General features: G+C 46.7%; 1 protein-coding gene across 2 annotated transcripts in view; it reads left to right on the forward strand.

Moving 5' to 3' along the window:
• Positions 1-13,939, forward strand: part of MAST1 (microtubule associated serine/threonine kinase 1) — a 492,671-nt gene that overhangs the window by 96,995 nt on the left and 381,737 nt on the right. The window contains exon 1 of one of the 2 annotated variants that reach the window (XM_085654478.1): positions 10,867-11,086. The exons of the other annotated variant lie outside the window; for it this stretch is intronic. Coding sequence (XP_085510604.1) covers positions 11,043-11,086 — 44 coding nt within the window. The 5' untranslated portion in view covers positions 10,867-11,042. Of the gene's footprint in view, positions 1-10,866; positions 11,087-13,939 lie in introns of those variants that run through there. 2 annotated transcript variants of the gene reach the window in all.

A 13,939-nucleotide genomic window follows, 5' to 3' on the forward strand; every position in this document is an offset into this window, starting at 1 on the left:
GCATGTTCCAGCCTTTATCTTGACAAAGCTCACAAAGCTTTCCGGGTACATTACACAATCCATCACAAAAACAATCCTTGAACTTGAATAACCCAAACAACTTGCAAGCGCTGCTGTGCACGCAGAAAAAGCTGAAGCAAGGCAAAGTCAGAATTCAGGATGACATGAGGCCATGTTAAAGTCAATAGTAAGAACTTCATAATTCTCATCAATATACAACACATTGCACAATTGTGCACAACTGCTTATAGATTCACATACTTCATCTCTCAATAGCCTATAGCATAACATACTTTATCGCTTGATGTCATCACTGCTCACAACACTGCACTTTGAGACCAAAAAGTATATTTCACACCCCTCTCTCCCTCTCATGCTTTTCAAATGAACTTCCCACACGTTCTGTTCTTGGCAAGGCTGTCCTACTCCGTGACAGCTCCCACTGAAAGACTGCAAGATTACAAGAAAGACACTTTTAAGAGAAACAGGCATATGCAGGACGTTGTACATTCAGGCTAGGATAAATTAACACACTAAAGTCAATTAAAATAATGGTAGTCAAAGGTCATCACAGGGTGTCAGACCACAAGAGTGCCTCTAGCACTACATTGTTGTACTGTTACTTTTAGAGACTCAAAATCTGTACCAAAAGAATCAAAGTTGTCCAACCGCAACATTTTAAAGGACCTCAGAGACAAATTAAAAAGTCCCTACAATGGTACAGTTTGGTGCAGAGGCCGGGTTGCTTTACTAGATTGAGGGAGTGAGCTGATGCCAACCTTATTTTTTCAGAATCAACAAAAGAGCAACTATGAGAACTTAAAAAGTTAGGGTAGCACAGAGGAAAAAAGTGTTTCTTTTAAAAGAAACCTCACTCACCAACCTGGTTGGTGACATGCTTCACCATCGGTTTCCCACCAAGGAGGCCGAGTGCCTCCCTGGTGTGCTACGACGCCTGGTTTACAGCGGAGCTGGTCTTTTTGGGGCAGGTACAGGGATGTGAGTGTTTGGGAGTGAAGTACAGTTTAAAAGATGACGGGTTCTATCCAAAAATGAATTTTAATGGTGGAGAAACCAGTGACCGTTAAAAGAGAGTGACGGATGTTAGCTGGCTGGTTAGGTTCACCAGGACCATCCGGTTTGATAAAGTGAATATAAACAAATGGTCGACATGTTTCAGCTTATTTTTGCACGTTCGCTAAGCTTTCTTCAGGACCGATCAAAGTTCCATGTCGGTATGCGCTCGCTAAGGCGCATCCTAACCTATGGAACTAAGTGAATGGTAAAACTCACGGTTCTACCACAGTGGACTTCCTGGGATTTCCTAGGCCACTAAACTCTGTAAGATAAATAAACAAGACACACAAAGAAAGATGATAACAAAAGGCATTGTGCTGTACATTCAATGATCAATACTTTCAGTGCTGTCAGGAAACAAAACTGTGCTAAATAGCAAACTTGTGCTAATTACGAGGAACATTTATGCATATTGACAATTCTGTTTGTCTTAATCTCGAAAAACCATATTCATTAAATATCGTTACTCCAACAAAAACAACCTCATTCCATTATTAATGGAGGGCTTGAAAGTACAGAACAATATCACTGTAGTACGTACAACCCTCTGAATGAAGGCAATTACGTGCATTTATAGCACTTAGAATCATTACTCCTGGTGCTCGGTGACTTATACTCCTCAAAAAACATATACACGGATTAAAAGAACGCTGAAATAAGTATATTACAGCGCACAACTGTATATGTGCGTCCTAAAACGGACACCGCTAGCATGGAAAAAGGCAGCTTACATAGAAAGGAGACTTGCTTGGCGTCATGGGTCCGGGAGGGGGGATCAGTATGCTGATAGAATCTGAGATGAAAGGAGCCACGATGTAAAAATATAGGAAAAAAGAACAAGAGAACAATGTAACCCTTAGCGCCCCCAGTACACTTACTTCTATGCTCACATACTCCCGCAATGTACCTAAAGCTGTCCTCCTCGGCCCGGATCTTGCCGTGAAGTGGCTTTCCCGGGTTGAAATGCTTGTTTCGCGATCACGTGACTCTGAACAGGGTACGTGTGACACGTTACGTTCTGGGCGAACGTCGCAGAACCACTAGACTGCGTGGTAGAGAGGTTCACGCTAAACTTTATTAGTCAAAAGTTAGAAAATAATAACAAAACCCAAGTTTTTATCATTCAAGGCAGAAGCTTCGTAGTTTCACAGAAGCAAATTGTTAGGTGGTACTGTGTGCTATGTACCAATGTGATTTCAAAAGTTCAGCGTCATCTGGGGCTACGCTCAGCGTTACTAAGGTGTATTACAAGTGGGTACATGGCTGATGTTGAACCAGCTCTTTTCCATTTACGGAATACTAGTGGTGAAAAAGACGGGGACTGGCCACTCAAAAAAAGGGGGGTAGGGGGCAAGATCACAAAGAGAATGTGAATCAGTGGAACCCTTGTTGTATGTGTATTGGTATCTTAAAACCCAAACGTTTTTTTGGCAAGAGAAAATATTTTAACAGATGCACAGACGTCACTTGTTCAGGAAGAAAAACAGAGGGCACTAAGTAGTTAGCGTTTAAGCACTGTACCCCAGGGGATATTGTCGTTTAATCCTATGCGGTATGTGGATAGGCGATAAATCCACCGCTGTTCTTTTTCAAAAAGCGTTTGTTGGTTGTTAGGACCTACATTAGGCTGTTCGATGATCGTCCAGGAGAGGTCGTTTACGGTGTGATTGACCAGTAGGAAATGCTCTGTCAGTTTAGAGATGTTCTTGCGGCAGCGAATGTTGCTTCGATGTTCACAAATCCGTTGTTTGATCTTCCGTGATGTCATTCCCAAGTACCTGAGGCCGCAAGGACACGTGATTAGATAAATCACATTGGTTGAATTGCAGTTCGTATGGGACCTTTGTACCCATTGTTTGCCAGATTCCAGAAGAAGTTCTTTTGTCATGGAGGTTAAGTGACAGACACTACATGAACCACAAGGGAAGTGTCCCATTACTGGTGGTAGGCCCCAAACATCTTGGATCGTCCTGTCTTTATTCTTCTCCAGTTTCCTGGGGCGTGTATGCATGAGCGTGTCTTTGATACTTCTCGCTCTTTTGTAAGAGAACAAAGGTAACTCCCAACTATGGTTAGTACTCTTCAAAATTGCCCAATGTTTTTTGATAGATTTACTGACAGCATTGGAAACTGCGTTGTATGTAGTTACGCACGTCAAAGGAGGGGTTGCAGTAGGTCTTAACGGATTATCTTATAGGAGGGCAACCTTATTTTGTCATTCAGTCCTGGGGCCATCTTCCCCTGACATTGCCCCAGTTGCCAGTTGTATTTCCTCCACTGTCACATTTACTTTCAACACCTCCCTGAAGAGAGTGCTCCTGGTGGCTGGGGCCGGGTACCAGGAGCACAACAACCATAGATGATTGATGAGAATTGTCCTCAAAGAACCAGAGATACACACAAGATTCGCCCTTTTAGAAAGAAGATCAATGAGTGCCCGAGCATGTGCATGCCACCTGATCTCCTCTTAATTGTACTGAGGAGGGCCAACCCCCGGGAGTCGGCACAATATTATCTTTGTAATTTATGGGAAGGAGGTAGGTGTGCGGCCCTATCCATGGAACTGATGCCAGTGTTTATGTCCCATAGACCCCATTCCCCTGGACAAATAAAGAAGAAGCCCTATTTGGGCCGGCGCAAGTCGTTGCCTTCCTCGGAGACCGCATCACCCGAGTCTGGGACCTCTCCACTGGCTCTTTGCCACCACCCATGCCCTTGTTTGGGGTTATGGGGACTCCAAGCACCTCCCCTGTCTCTCCCTTCACAGTAGCACAAGAGGAGTTGCTTCTGACACAGTGGGAGCAGGGAACTGGATGCCAGCTCCCACACATTAGAGGGCAGCACGCATAGAGAGTAGGGGAGGACACAGGGGTCTTGGGGCTCCTACCAGCATCCCCCAAAAAATCACCTGCCACTGGTGGGTTCCCAGGTGGAACTGGGACACCCAGAAAAAAAGGAAGAATACTGTGGTGCTAGGCATAAGGAAAAGAACTGCTTCCTGTTCATTAGATGTGCACTGCTCAGGCAAGGAGCGCCCCAAAATGCCTCTGTGCTAAATTTGCATACTGTTTCTTCATTGTGACCCATGGAGGGGTAGGGACACCACCAATGCCTTCTTCAAGTGTTGTGACCAGCTACAGGGAGTGCAGCCCCCTCAGAAGGTTTTTGAACATTTCACCCTACCTCTTCCAGAGAATTAAATCCCTGACCCTGGTAGAGGGTGTCCAATTTATTGAAGCACTTCCAGAGCTGGAGCTTTTGCTCTTGGACTCTAGAGCATGGGGATAGTATGTGGGTGATCCTATGGCTGTACTATGTGGCCTGCAGAAAGAAAAGAAAGTCTCTGACACAATGTTATGGTTGTTTTGAACGAAAATGCTGTATTAATAGTATTAGTGATGAATAATGTAATGTTGGCAATTTTCATTAATGCTTTTATATTCTCATATGGTTTTCATTAATGCTAGTGATACTCTATTGGTAACATATTACATGTCTGATTGTTTAATGTGGCAATATACTGACAAAGCCAGTAGGCCTGCCTTATGTTCAATGACAACTCCTTATATTATGATGTTGCATGTGGTATAGGAGTGAGTGGGGTATTATGATTATGGGGTTCAGGGCTCGCTGGAGGTGATATATGATGAGGGTGTCACCAAAGGTATTTTCATCTACCCAATGTACATATTTGTCATTTAATGTTTAGTATTTTGTAGTATGTGTGTGTAATAAAGTTATTTTTCCTTTTGAAAAGAAAAGGCTCAGGCGGGACAATCATTTTTTTGTGTTGTACTGTGTGTTGTTGTCGCATGCCAGAAAATTCGGATTGCTAGCGCTCGCCACTGCTCCTGAGTAGACCTTGCAGGCAGGTGCAGCTCCTCCGCTAAGGCGGATGAATATCACCCCACTGCTTTAAGAGGAGTGCAGAGGAAAAATAAAATGATAATAACGAGACATTATAATCATTTGATTTTTCTGTGCCAAGGTGCGGGCGGGGCTGACCAGAGCAGAAGGAGTGGTAAGCACACTCAAAGTATGCATGAATGTTTGACCAGCTGTCTTGGGCCGGCCAAACAGTCATGCGCACTTTGCATGTTCTCCACCAGACTGCATTACACAGCCTGGTGGGAACATGCACTGGCTCCTTGCCCACGTCTGAGCGCTGAACCACCGCGCTCTGACCAATCACAACACTGCAATGGAGGATTGTGAATGGCTTAGGGGAACCAATCACAATGCTGTATTGCAGCGTTGTCATTGGCTTTGGGAGCCTGGGAGGCCGGGTGCTTCCTGAGACGAGGAGAGGCAGCGGCTGGCGACGCTACCAGCAGATACTTTTTCTTTATTATTTCTTACTTATTTTTTTCTACCCCCCAGCATCCCTCGCCCTCGCCACCGTTCCCTAACAGCTGCCACTGCTTTGTGTGGCTCTATTTGGCTATCCTGAGAGAGTCAAGTGCTACCAGGGGTCACTTGATTCCTAATAAAGAGACAATTGTGGACGTATTACTTGTGAAGGACTCACCTCCTTTCCAAATAACCCAGTTTCTTACACATGTGCCGCCAGCACTACACACAGTCACCATGTAGGCCAAGGGTGAGTTAAGTACACAGCAGTGGAAGTTTACATGAGTGGGCTGGTAAGCCTCACTCCAGCGACACAAATAAAAAGGCCTGTTCACACGACTGATTCTTACTAAACATAAAACGGGTATGCTGCCATCACCACGCTTGTGTCACTTAACCCTTGACAAGGGAAATAGACCTCTGCTGCTAGGTTAGTGCTTTGTGTGTTCCTTCCAGTGCACCAAGAACTCATTACCATGAGACAGGCGTAGGTCATGGCGCACACGCATGATCTGTATTTGCCCATAACCAAATATCAGAACCAGGGATCAAAATATCCATGTAGCTGGGGTCCTCAAGGCAGGGGTGCAAGTCAGTGTCCATGCAAGGAGCATCTCCCGCCCAACAGACCCCCCTTTGAAAGCAAATCAGTGCTGAAATTGTCAGTTTTTCATTACTCAGCAGGGTCATGTGTTTTTATTCCCACTCCCATTTCCTCAAAGCCATCTTTTCCTAGTGGTAAATTTTCAGGCGACATTCGACCTGTTGCCTGCTAATGAGCTGCTTACCCCAGAGCGCTCAGTGACTCCCCTGGGATCGTCACTTCCGTTAACGGGAGCCCCACGGCCTGTCAGACCTTAGCTCCATCCCTGTAGTTTCGCTCCCACCTCAGGAAGTACCACTCACTTGGAATTCTTCTTCAGCCCCAGGGGCCAAATGCGAGGTCTTCCTGCCCATCTTCTCGCCCAGCCTCCTGGGTGCGGTCTCCTCTCTGCTCCTCCCCAAGGCCTTCCTTCCAACTCAGTACCACACGTTCAAGGGGACATGCACAAGGACTCGCGGGCCACAATAGACATTATCCACTGTCCTCTCTGCACCTCAACTCCAGGTGACGTAGTTTGGCCATCTGCTCCCTTCTGCCGGTCCTCTCCTATGTCCTCCACCAGGGCATCCATTGTTGCTGCTCTCAGTCGATGACACGTGCGTAGTTTCAAGCGCGGCTTACCACCGGGGCTGCTCCCCCCTCTTCTGAGGCTCTCTGCCGCTCTCCTCACAGCCATGCCAAGCTCTGCCTAGGGGACCCACCATTCCTTGGCCTCCATACCATGTCCACTTGAGGGTTGTTGTTGTAGGGAGGCCACGCCACATGTGGTTCTGTGCTCGGGTGCCATCTCTGCACGCGCTGGGTCCAGAGGCTCTGAAATTCCAGGATGTCAAGCCATTTCTCTGTACTTGCATTTCTCCCCAAAGGCAGAATTAAGACTTGGCTGTTTGAATAATGCAAGAGTTTTAATTCTGGGCCTGGACACTTACAGTGTGGCCATCTTGGTTGGTGCTCGTCCGTGACCACGCCCCCAGCTGTTGACAGTAATATTCAATTAATTTGACAAGATATACTAGGGCTCTCTTCCAAGCAATGAAAGAATGGGCATGCCAAGCCCCTAGGACGGTAGACACTGCTGGGGGATTAGGAAAAAATTGACATTATGGGTGGAGAAAGCAGGGAATGGACTAATAAAGCCATTCTTGGAGGCGCAAGGGGAAGAATAGATCTTTGGACAGGAAACTGAAAATGGATCCCTTTGCACTTTTTCTCTGGTCTGCCTATTGGGGCGAGGAGGGAATAGAGGAGCTGTCAGTGGTCTGATCAGATCTCTGGGGTTATTCACAACACCTTTGATGAGCAAAAGTTTTTTTTTGGTGTCATCAGGATTTCTCCTTCAGTGGTGTTTCTCATTTCAATGATGGTCTGTGCAGGGCCTGCGAGGGGTGAGCAGTTATTTAGTAGCTCATGCTGAAAGGGTGTTGCAATTTAGGAAATGCAATGGGAATGCTGCACAAATACACAGGGATAGCTGGTTGGTAATATATTTAATGCAACAGAGTAGTTTGTATCCGTACAAAAAGGCCAATTGTAATCCAGCATTCAGAATAGAGGTTTACTAGATTACCAATGATTCCACCTTTAAATCCTGCAAATGTAATGCACTTTACATTTTTTACTAAACACTGTTGTGTTGATTTTTTACTCTTGTCATGAACTGAGGGAAGCTTTCAAACATCACTCTTCTGATCCACTGCAAAATGATGGCCTTCATTTTTGGGATTTGCACGCAACACACAAAGTTATTTGATTATGAGTTGCAACTCTTGCATTCCATTTAATTTCTTTTTTTACTTAGATAAGACTTCTTTCCTACATTTCTAGATGCCTCATATACTCTCATGTAATGCCTTGTGTTGACTATATTTTAGAATTGAAACCCTGCAGGTATGTTTCAGTAAAGCTTCATTGACAGTGTTAAAAATACAAAAATGATGCTAGAAAGACAACTCCCTTTACTGTTCATTTTCATCTAAGCTCTTTCAAGTTTCATGGGTGTATTACAGCACCTTTCACATCCCATGATCCCCACCTTTCCAGTGCAACACCATGAGCTGGGAGTTAGACTGCTGACATGGCTCTAAAGAAATGTTTTATGCAGAGCTCTTTTTGTAAAAAGAAATAATTTGTATTGTTATAAAAGCATGAGTCATTTTCTCCCCTCTGAGTGTAATGGTTTTGTTTTCTGCTAGTACGTTTTTTTTTATAGAAACAGTTTATTGACCTTTTATAGGTTAGCAACACACCATTTGCCTTGTACAGTGGAAAAAGCAATATCAATCGAATTATTAACAGCAAATTCAGTTGGAGAGACTTGCACAAAAAAAACTCCCAATTTAGACCAACATTTGTACGGATGGTGGCTAGATCTCCCATCCATGATAGTCCCACAATTCCTTCCATACTTTATCGTATTTACGAGGGCATCCTCTAGCTTCATAAATAGTTTCCTCCATTTTCTCATACTAATCCATCCCTTTAGTCCACATTTCTGCGGAGGATGACACAGGGGAAGTCCCGTTGCGAGCAATGTCGTGTTTAGGAAGGAGCGTGCCCAGACCCACCAAGGTCCTGTACCCTCTAAGGCCACCCAACTCATCCAAGATCACGAGCAGGGCAAGTTTCGCGTCAGCATCAATGTTCATGCCCACCACAGCAGACAACACATTTAGGACGGTGGACCTAAATCTCTGTATCACAGGGCACTGCCACACCACATGAAAGAATTCCCCTGAGGGGTTGTTACACCTACGGCATGTTGGGGAGTCTGTCAACCCCACCCTCCACAGGTAAAGAGGGGTCATATAGCCCTGATGAAGATATTTAAATTGGTTGTAGCGGAGTCTGGCGGAAATGGCTAATTTACGGTGAGCCATGCAAGCGACACGCCTGTCCGCCTTGTCCAAGGGCCTCACCCAACTCTCTCACTGTTCTTTCAAGGGAAGCAAACAGGTTTTGTGAGTGTATCACAAGGCATTCATAAATCTGGAATATCCCACCCCTACCCAGGGGACCCAAGAGGATTTTGTTTTCAAGGGGACTATATTTGAGGAGGTCCCAGAGTTCGTCGCTATGGGTATGAAGGGTGTGACGAAGTTGTGAATAGCGGTAAAACTGGGAGGATGGCATTTGAAATGCTATAGGGAGCTCCTGGAAGGACTTCATGTGTTGGCACCCCCTCCCCACAAACGTCCCCGAGACCAGTGGCATAGCAAGCCACTTTGTTGCCCCGTTGCGGTCCCTACCTTTGCTTACCGCGGGGGCCGAAAGAGGGAGGGAGGGGGATGGGGGTTGCTGGAGATTTTCCTGCAATTGCCGCCCCACGGCAAACGCATGGAGGAGCAGACCGCCCCCACCCCTCCCTTGCCATGCCACTGTCCGAGACGCGACAGCCCAATGGAGCCCCACCCTTTGAACCCCATCCAAAGTGGACACCTGGGACAACCACCTGCCCACCAGAGCGGGTTTTCCACTGTAAGTCTGCGGTCCCAATTAAGCCTGCTGAGGAGCGCCCTCCACACCTTAAAGGCCACCTGAGTGATCTCCGGGCGCCTAAGGTAATTAATTGGACTGCCGTACAGAACGTGAAGCACGCTATTGAGTCCCAACAGGGCCAACTCACCCCTATAGGTCGGTTCGTCCCATCCCCCATGTATCTGGTCTTTGATGGGGAGCAAATGGGCAGCCCAGTAGTATAGTTGTATGCCCGCCATGGCTAATCCACCATCATACATTGCCTGAGTACACTTCTCAAAAACCACCCGGGGGAGGGGGGGGGTTGCCTCCAGTCCAAATAAATCTACAACCCATGACTAGGACAGAATCGAACCATGACTGTGGAATATGGAAGGGACAATTGTGTAACGCATTTAAGAATTTGGGCAAGATCATCATTTTATATAGGGCTAGTATTTTTTTTCTTTCTTGAATCTAAGGACAACCGACACACCTCCCTCAACCAATAACCTGACATCCAGAAATTGCCACACTTTATTGCTGTAGGTGACTAAGTGCCCATGCCTGCCTCTATGGCCCTAACAGCAACGAGCGGGCTCTTCTGTGCACACTTGGTATCGCCTAAAGCGATCACTCCTATGTTAAAAAGTTGATGCACGGGGCTGGTTTGTGGTTAAAATCATCTTCAGAAACACCTGGAAGTGTGTGCAACCGAATGTGATGGTTACACATCCCAACAGCCAGATGAGGTCGAGGTGTGCTTCACTGCTCAGCTCACGCCCCGCCCCTTTCGGTCCAAAGGGGGCGGTGCCCCCTCTCCGGAGGTACCAGGCCGCTCTCTCTTCAGCGCTGGTTCTGGCACCAGTCTGTCCTCGCTGGCAGCGTCTCTCCCGCTCCCCGGGCTGCTGCCTGTGCAGGACTCGCCCGGGAATCAGACCTCCATCCTTGGCAGGCCTCTCCTGGGTATCCGGCTCCTCTCCCTGGCAGCGGCCCCCTCTTCTTGGTGCACAAAGCTCCTCCTCCTCTGTCTCAGCTGCAGACACTTAGAGCAGAGGCTGCCGTCGCCGAGGTGGGGGCACTGTGCCCCCTCCCTCTTCAAAACAGCAGCAGCTGAGCGCCAGGGCACACATTGTCGCTGGCATCGCAAGCAGGGGATGGCTGGAGGAGGGATGCGCCGCAGGGGCACGCGCGCATCATCAGCACCCGCAGCTACCTAGACTCGACCCCCAAATCTCTGGCACCTTGCGGTTTGTGTCCGCTGCAGGCACACCGCTGTTCCAAAATCTACAGCTTCTTCTGCTGCGTAGCCTCTGCCGCCGCCGCCGTCTACCCCCCCCCCCCCCGCCCCTCCTCCTCGTCCGACAGCTGTGTCTTTGAGGCATTGAAGCCTGCGGTGGCAATCTTGGGGGGCCGAGCTGCCGGCATCACTCTGGGCCACCTCACCTTGCCCTGGGCCCTGACAGACGCTGCGCCACCACCCGCCGCTGCCCATCACAATGTCACCGGCCAATGTCTGCAGGGCCTGACGAGCTGCGTACATCTGCCCGGCTCCTCCATGTCTTCCCTGCTCGACGGCAGTATGTTCAGGCGCACCAAGAGGTAGGAAAGGCTCTGGCAGGCTGCCCGACCCGCTGCACAGCGGCTGGCTGGGGGATGGGCGGCGGAGGGCGCTAACTGTTTATATGGGCCCTGGGTAGTCGTACCCAGTGCCTCCAAGGGCATGGCGGCCCTGTCCGTTCTGTGTGAAGGGTACACGGTGAGGCCGTGCTGGGCGCCAGGTGGGTGGGCCCACGATTGAAGGCTAGGGTGCAGTCACTGTTCACTGTTTAAATTCTGGGATGCAGGAATGTGTTATTTGTCTTTCTGTCTGGTGTTCTGTCTGATTTCTTTTAATCTTTCCCAGTTATCTCATCCTTTTTCCCTCTCCGGTTTTCTCTACCTTTGTCAGTCTTTGAAAATGTCCCATTACTTGTCTTTTTATCTTGTCCATCTCTCCGTGTCTTGCACGTCCCCTCTATTTTAGAGTAGCAGAGTAGTCATATGTCTACTGCCTCATTTAACCTTGGTGTCCACAGCACTGTATTACCATTCTATTTCTTTTGTCTTCCTCTTGTTTCCTGTACCCTGTTTTCTTTCTCGGTTTACTTCTTTTTTTCTTGACTCATCTCTTGCCTTTCATCTGTAGTAATCAGTGTCATTCTCTGCACGCTGTCTGCAATGTCCAGGGATCCCTTCACATTACTTTTATTCATTATCTGTTTATTTCCATTTTCTCATATCTTTCTTCTATTGATTATTGTTGTTTACTCTCTGTCTTTTTTCCTCTCTTTGCCCCTTACACTGTCCATCTCCCTGTATCTCTGTATCTCTTCTTTCGTTCTTTTGTTGTCTGACATTGTGGCTCATTCTTTTCTCTCATTGTTTTTCTGTCTATCTCTCTTTTCATCTTCCTTCCTTTTCTAACATCCTTGCTTCACACTCTCTACTGTTCACTCTTTGTTCCTCTGGATATTATACGTTGGCAAAGAAGGGGACCTCTTTAATGTCTGAGACAGATCTATGTCAGAATGTCGAGTACAAAAATATATCGCCCTACAAAAATATCACATCTAGACTATCGACTGTCACAATATGATGAAAACAATTATATAAGCGTATATATATATATATATATATATATATATATATATATATATATATATATAGTCAATGTACATATAAGTGGGGTTAAGAACAGTAAATCTATACATAGCTACTTATACTTACCCATAAAATACTGAGGAAGTTGGTACTTTGGCTACTTCATTTTTGTGGTGCGTTATTTAAAGCAAAGTATTCTGGTAAAAATGCATCTGAGCCCCCCCCCCCCCCCGATAGTCTCTGGTGGGCACCTCAGGCACTCTTTTCCCCAACTCATGCCATCTCACAGTGGGCTTGAGCTCTGCCGGTCTGCACAGGATGCTGCGAGTAGGACATTGTCTGTGAGCCCCTGGAGTTAGCCCGTCTGCTTCTACAGTACACAATACGATATTTTGCTGACAGGACACGTCTGGCAAGTGTTGCCAAGGTAAACATGCGCTACGTGAAATAGTACAGTTTGCAGTTTAGGTGTTTGTCCCCTGTACTTGCTCTTCCAGAGCATGCATGGACATACCTTGCCACTCTGCTCGTTTAGCTTTTTCAAGCAGGTGTTGTTCTAAATGATGCATAACTTTACCTCTTTAGTTTTTTTCCAGGAAGTCTTTATCCCCCTTGCAGTGTGCGGGGAAGGAACTGGGCCAGGTGAGAGTGCGAGAGCCTCTCTAATGTCTTCCATGCCTCATTATGAGCAGATTAAATCCTCGTGGGTTTGTGGTTTGACGCTCGTCAGCCAGTCTCTGTTGTGTTTGCTGAGTGCTTGACTGTTCTTGGAAATCTGGCCGACTGAGGTGTTCCAGAGACATAACACTCATCTGTAGTATTTCCCCAGGCGTGTCCTCAACTAGGCTGTGTAGTGCTTCATGAATACATGGTCTTGGTTACTGGGAAAGCAGTCTAACTTTTTGTGATTTCTTGTGAGAGGATTTCCCACGGTGATACTCCAGTGGTACTGTCGGATAGTATGCTAGGAATTCTCCGTTAGGGGTGGACTAGTTGGTCTTTTAGCACTTGGCAGCAGTCCGCATTGGGCCGCCTGACATGGACCAATGATGTGGCGGCAGTGTTTAAAGTTACACCTCTGGGTAAAAGTGGAGAATACACTGAGAACTTTTCCATGGAGGGTATTTATCAGCGACTAGTTTATTTACAGTTGTGTTAAGGGGGTGTGGTAGAACTGTTGGAGGTATGTACTGTCCTGCAGGCTCTATTAACCCAACATTCTGCTCTAAATGCAGCAAACACCACCATGACAACACAGCATCTGCTACCAAACAGCATGACTACTGCAACACTACAGCCATATAAACACCGCAACCCACAATGCTCCCATTACAAGACCATAGCTACACCCTTCATTTGTGAAACCGGCTCTACAACAAAAACACTGCTCATACAGCATCCCACTACCACAACATCACTCCACAACAACCCTGCCACTAATTGGTCATAACTACAACACTTAAATTGCCAAACCAGAACTAGAACATAAACAGAGCAACCACAGCACCATAGCACTACAATACTAAAGGTGCTATACAACTACAATATTGAAAAACTGTAAGGCAAAGACTATAGCATTAACTGGACAACCTGCAGCAATGCTACTCTAACCACAAATCCAGCACAACAAACCCCTGCAAATGCAACACTACTGAACGTCAATCTCAATGCTGCCACTACATCCTCATAAATACAGCACAACAACGGCAAAACTGGCAGTACAACAAAAACATGACAATTACTGCATTGTAACAATATAGCAACACAATACTACACCTACTACCCTAAATCACTACTGTTGCAGTTTTACAG

Source organism: Triturus cristatus, chromosome 4_1 (genome assembly GCF_964204655.1).
Source record: "Triturus cristatus chromosome 4_1, aTriCri1.1, whole genome shotgun sequence".
Taxonomy (NCBI): Eukaryota; Metazoa; Chordata; class Amphibia; order Caudata; family Salamandridae; genus Triturus; species Triturus cristatus.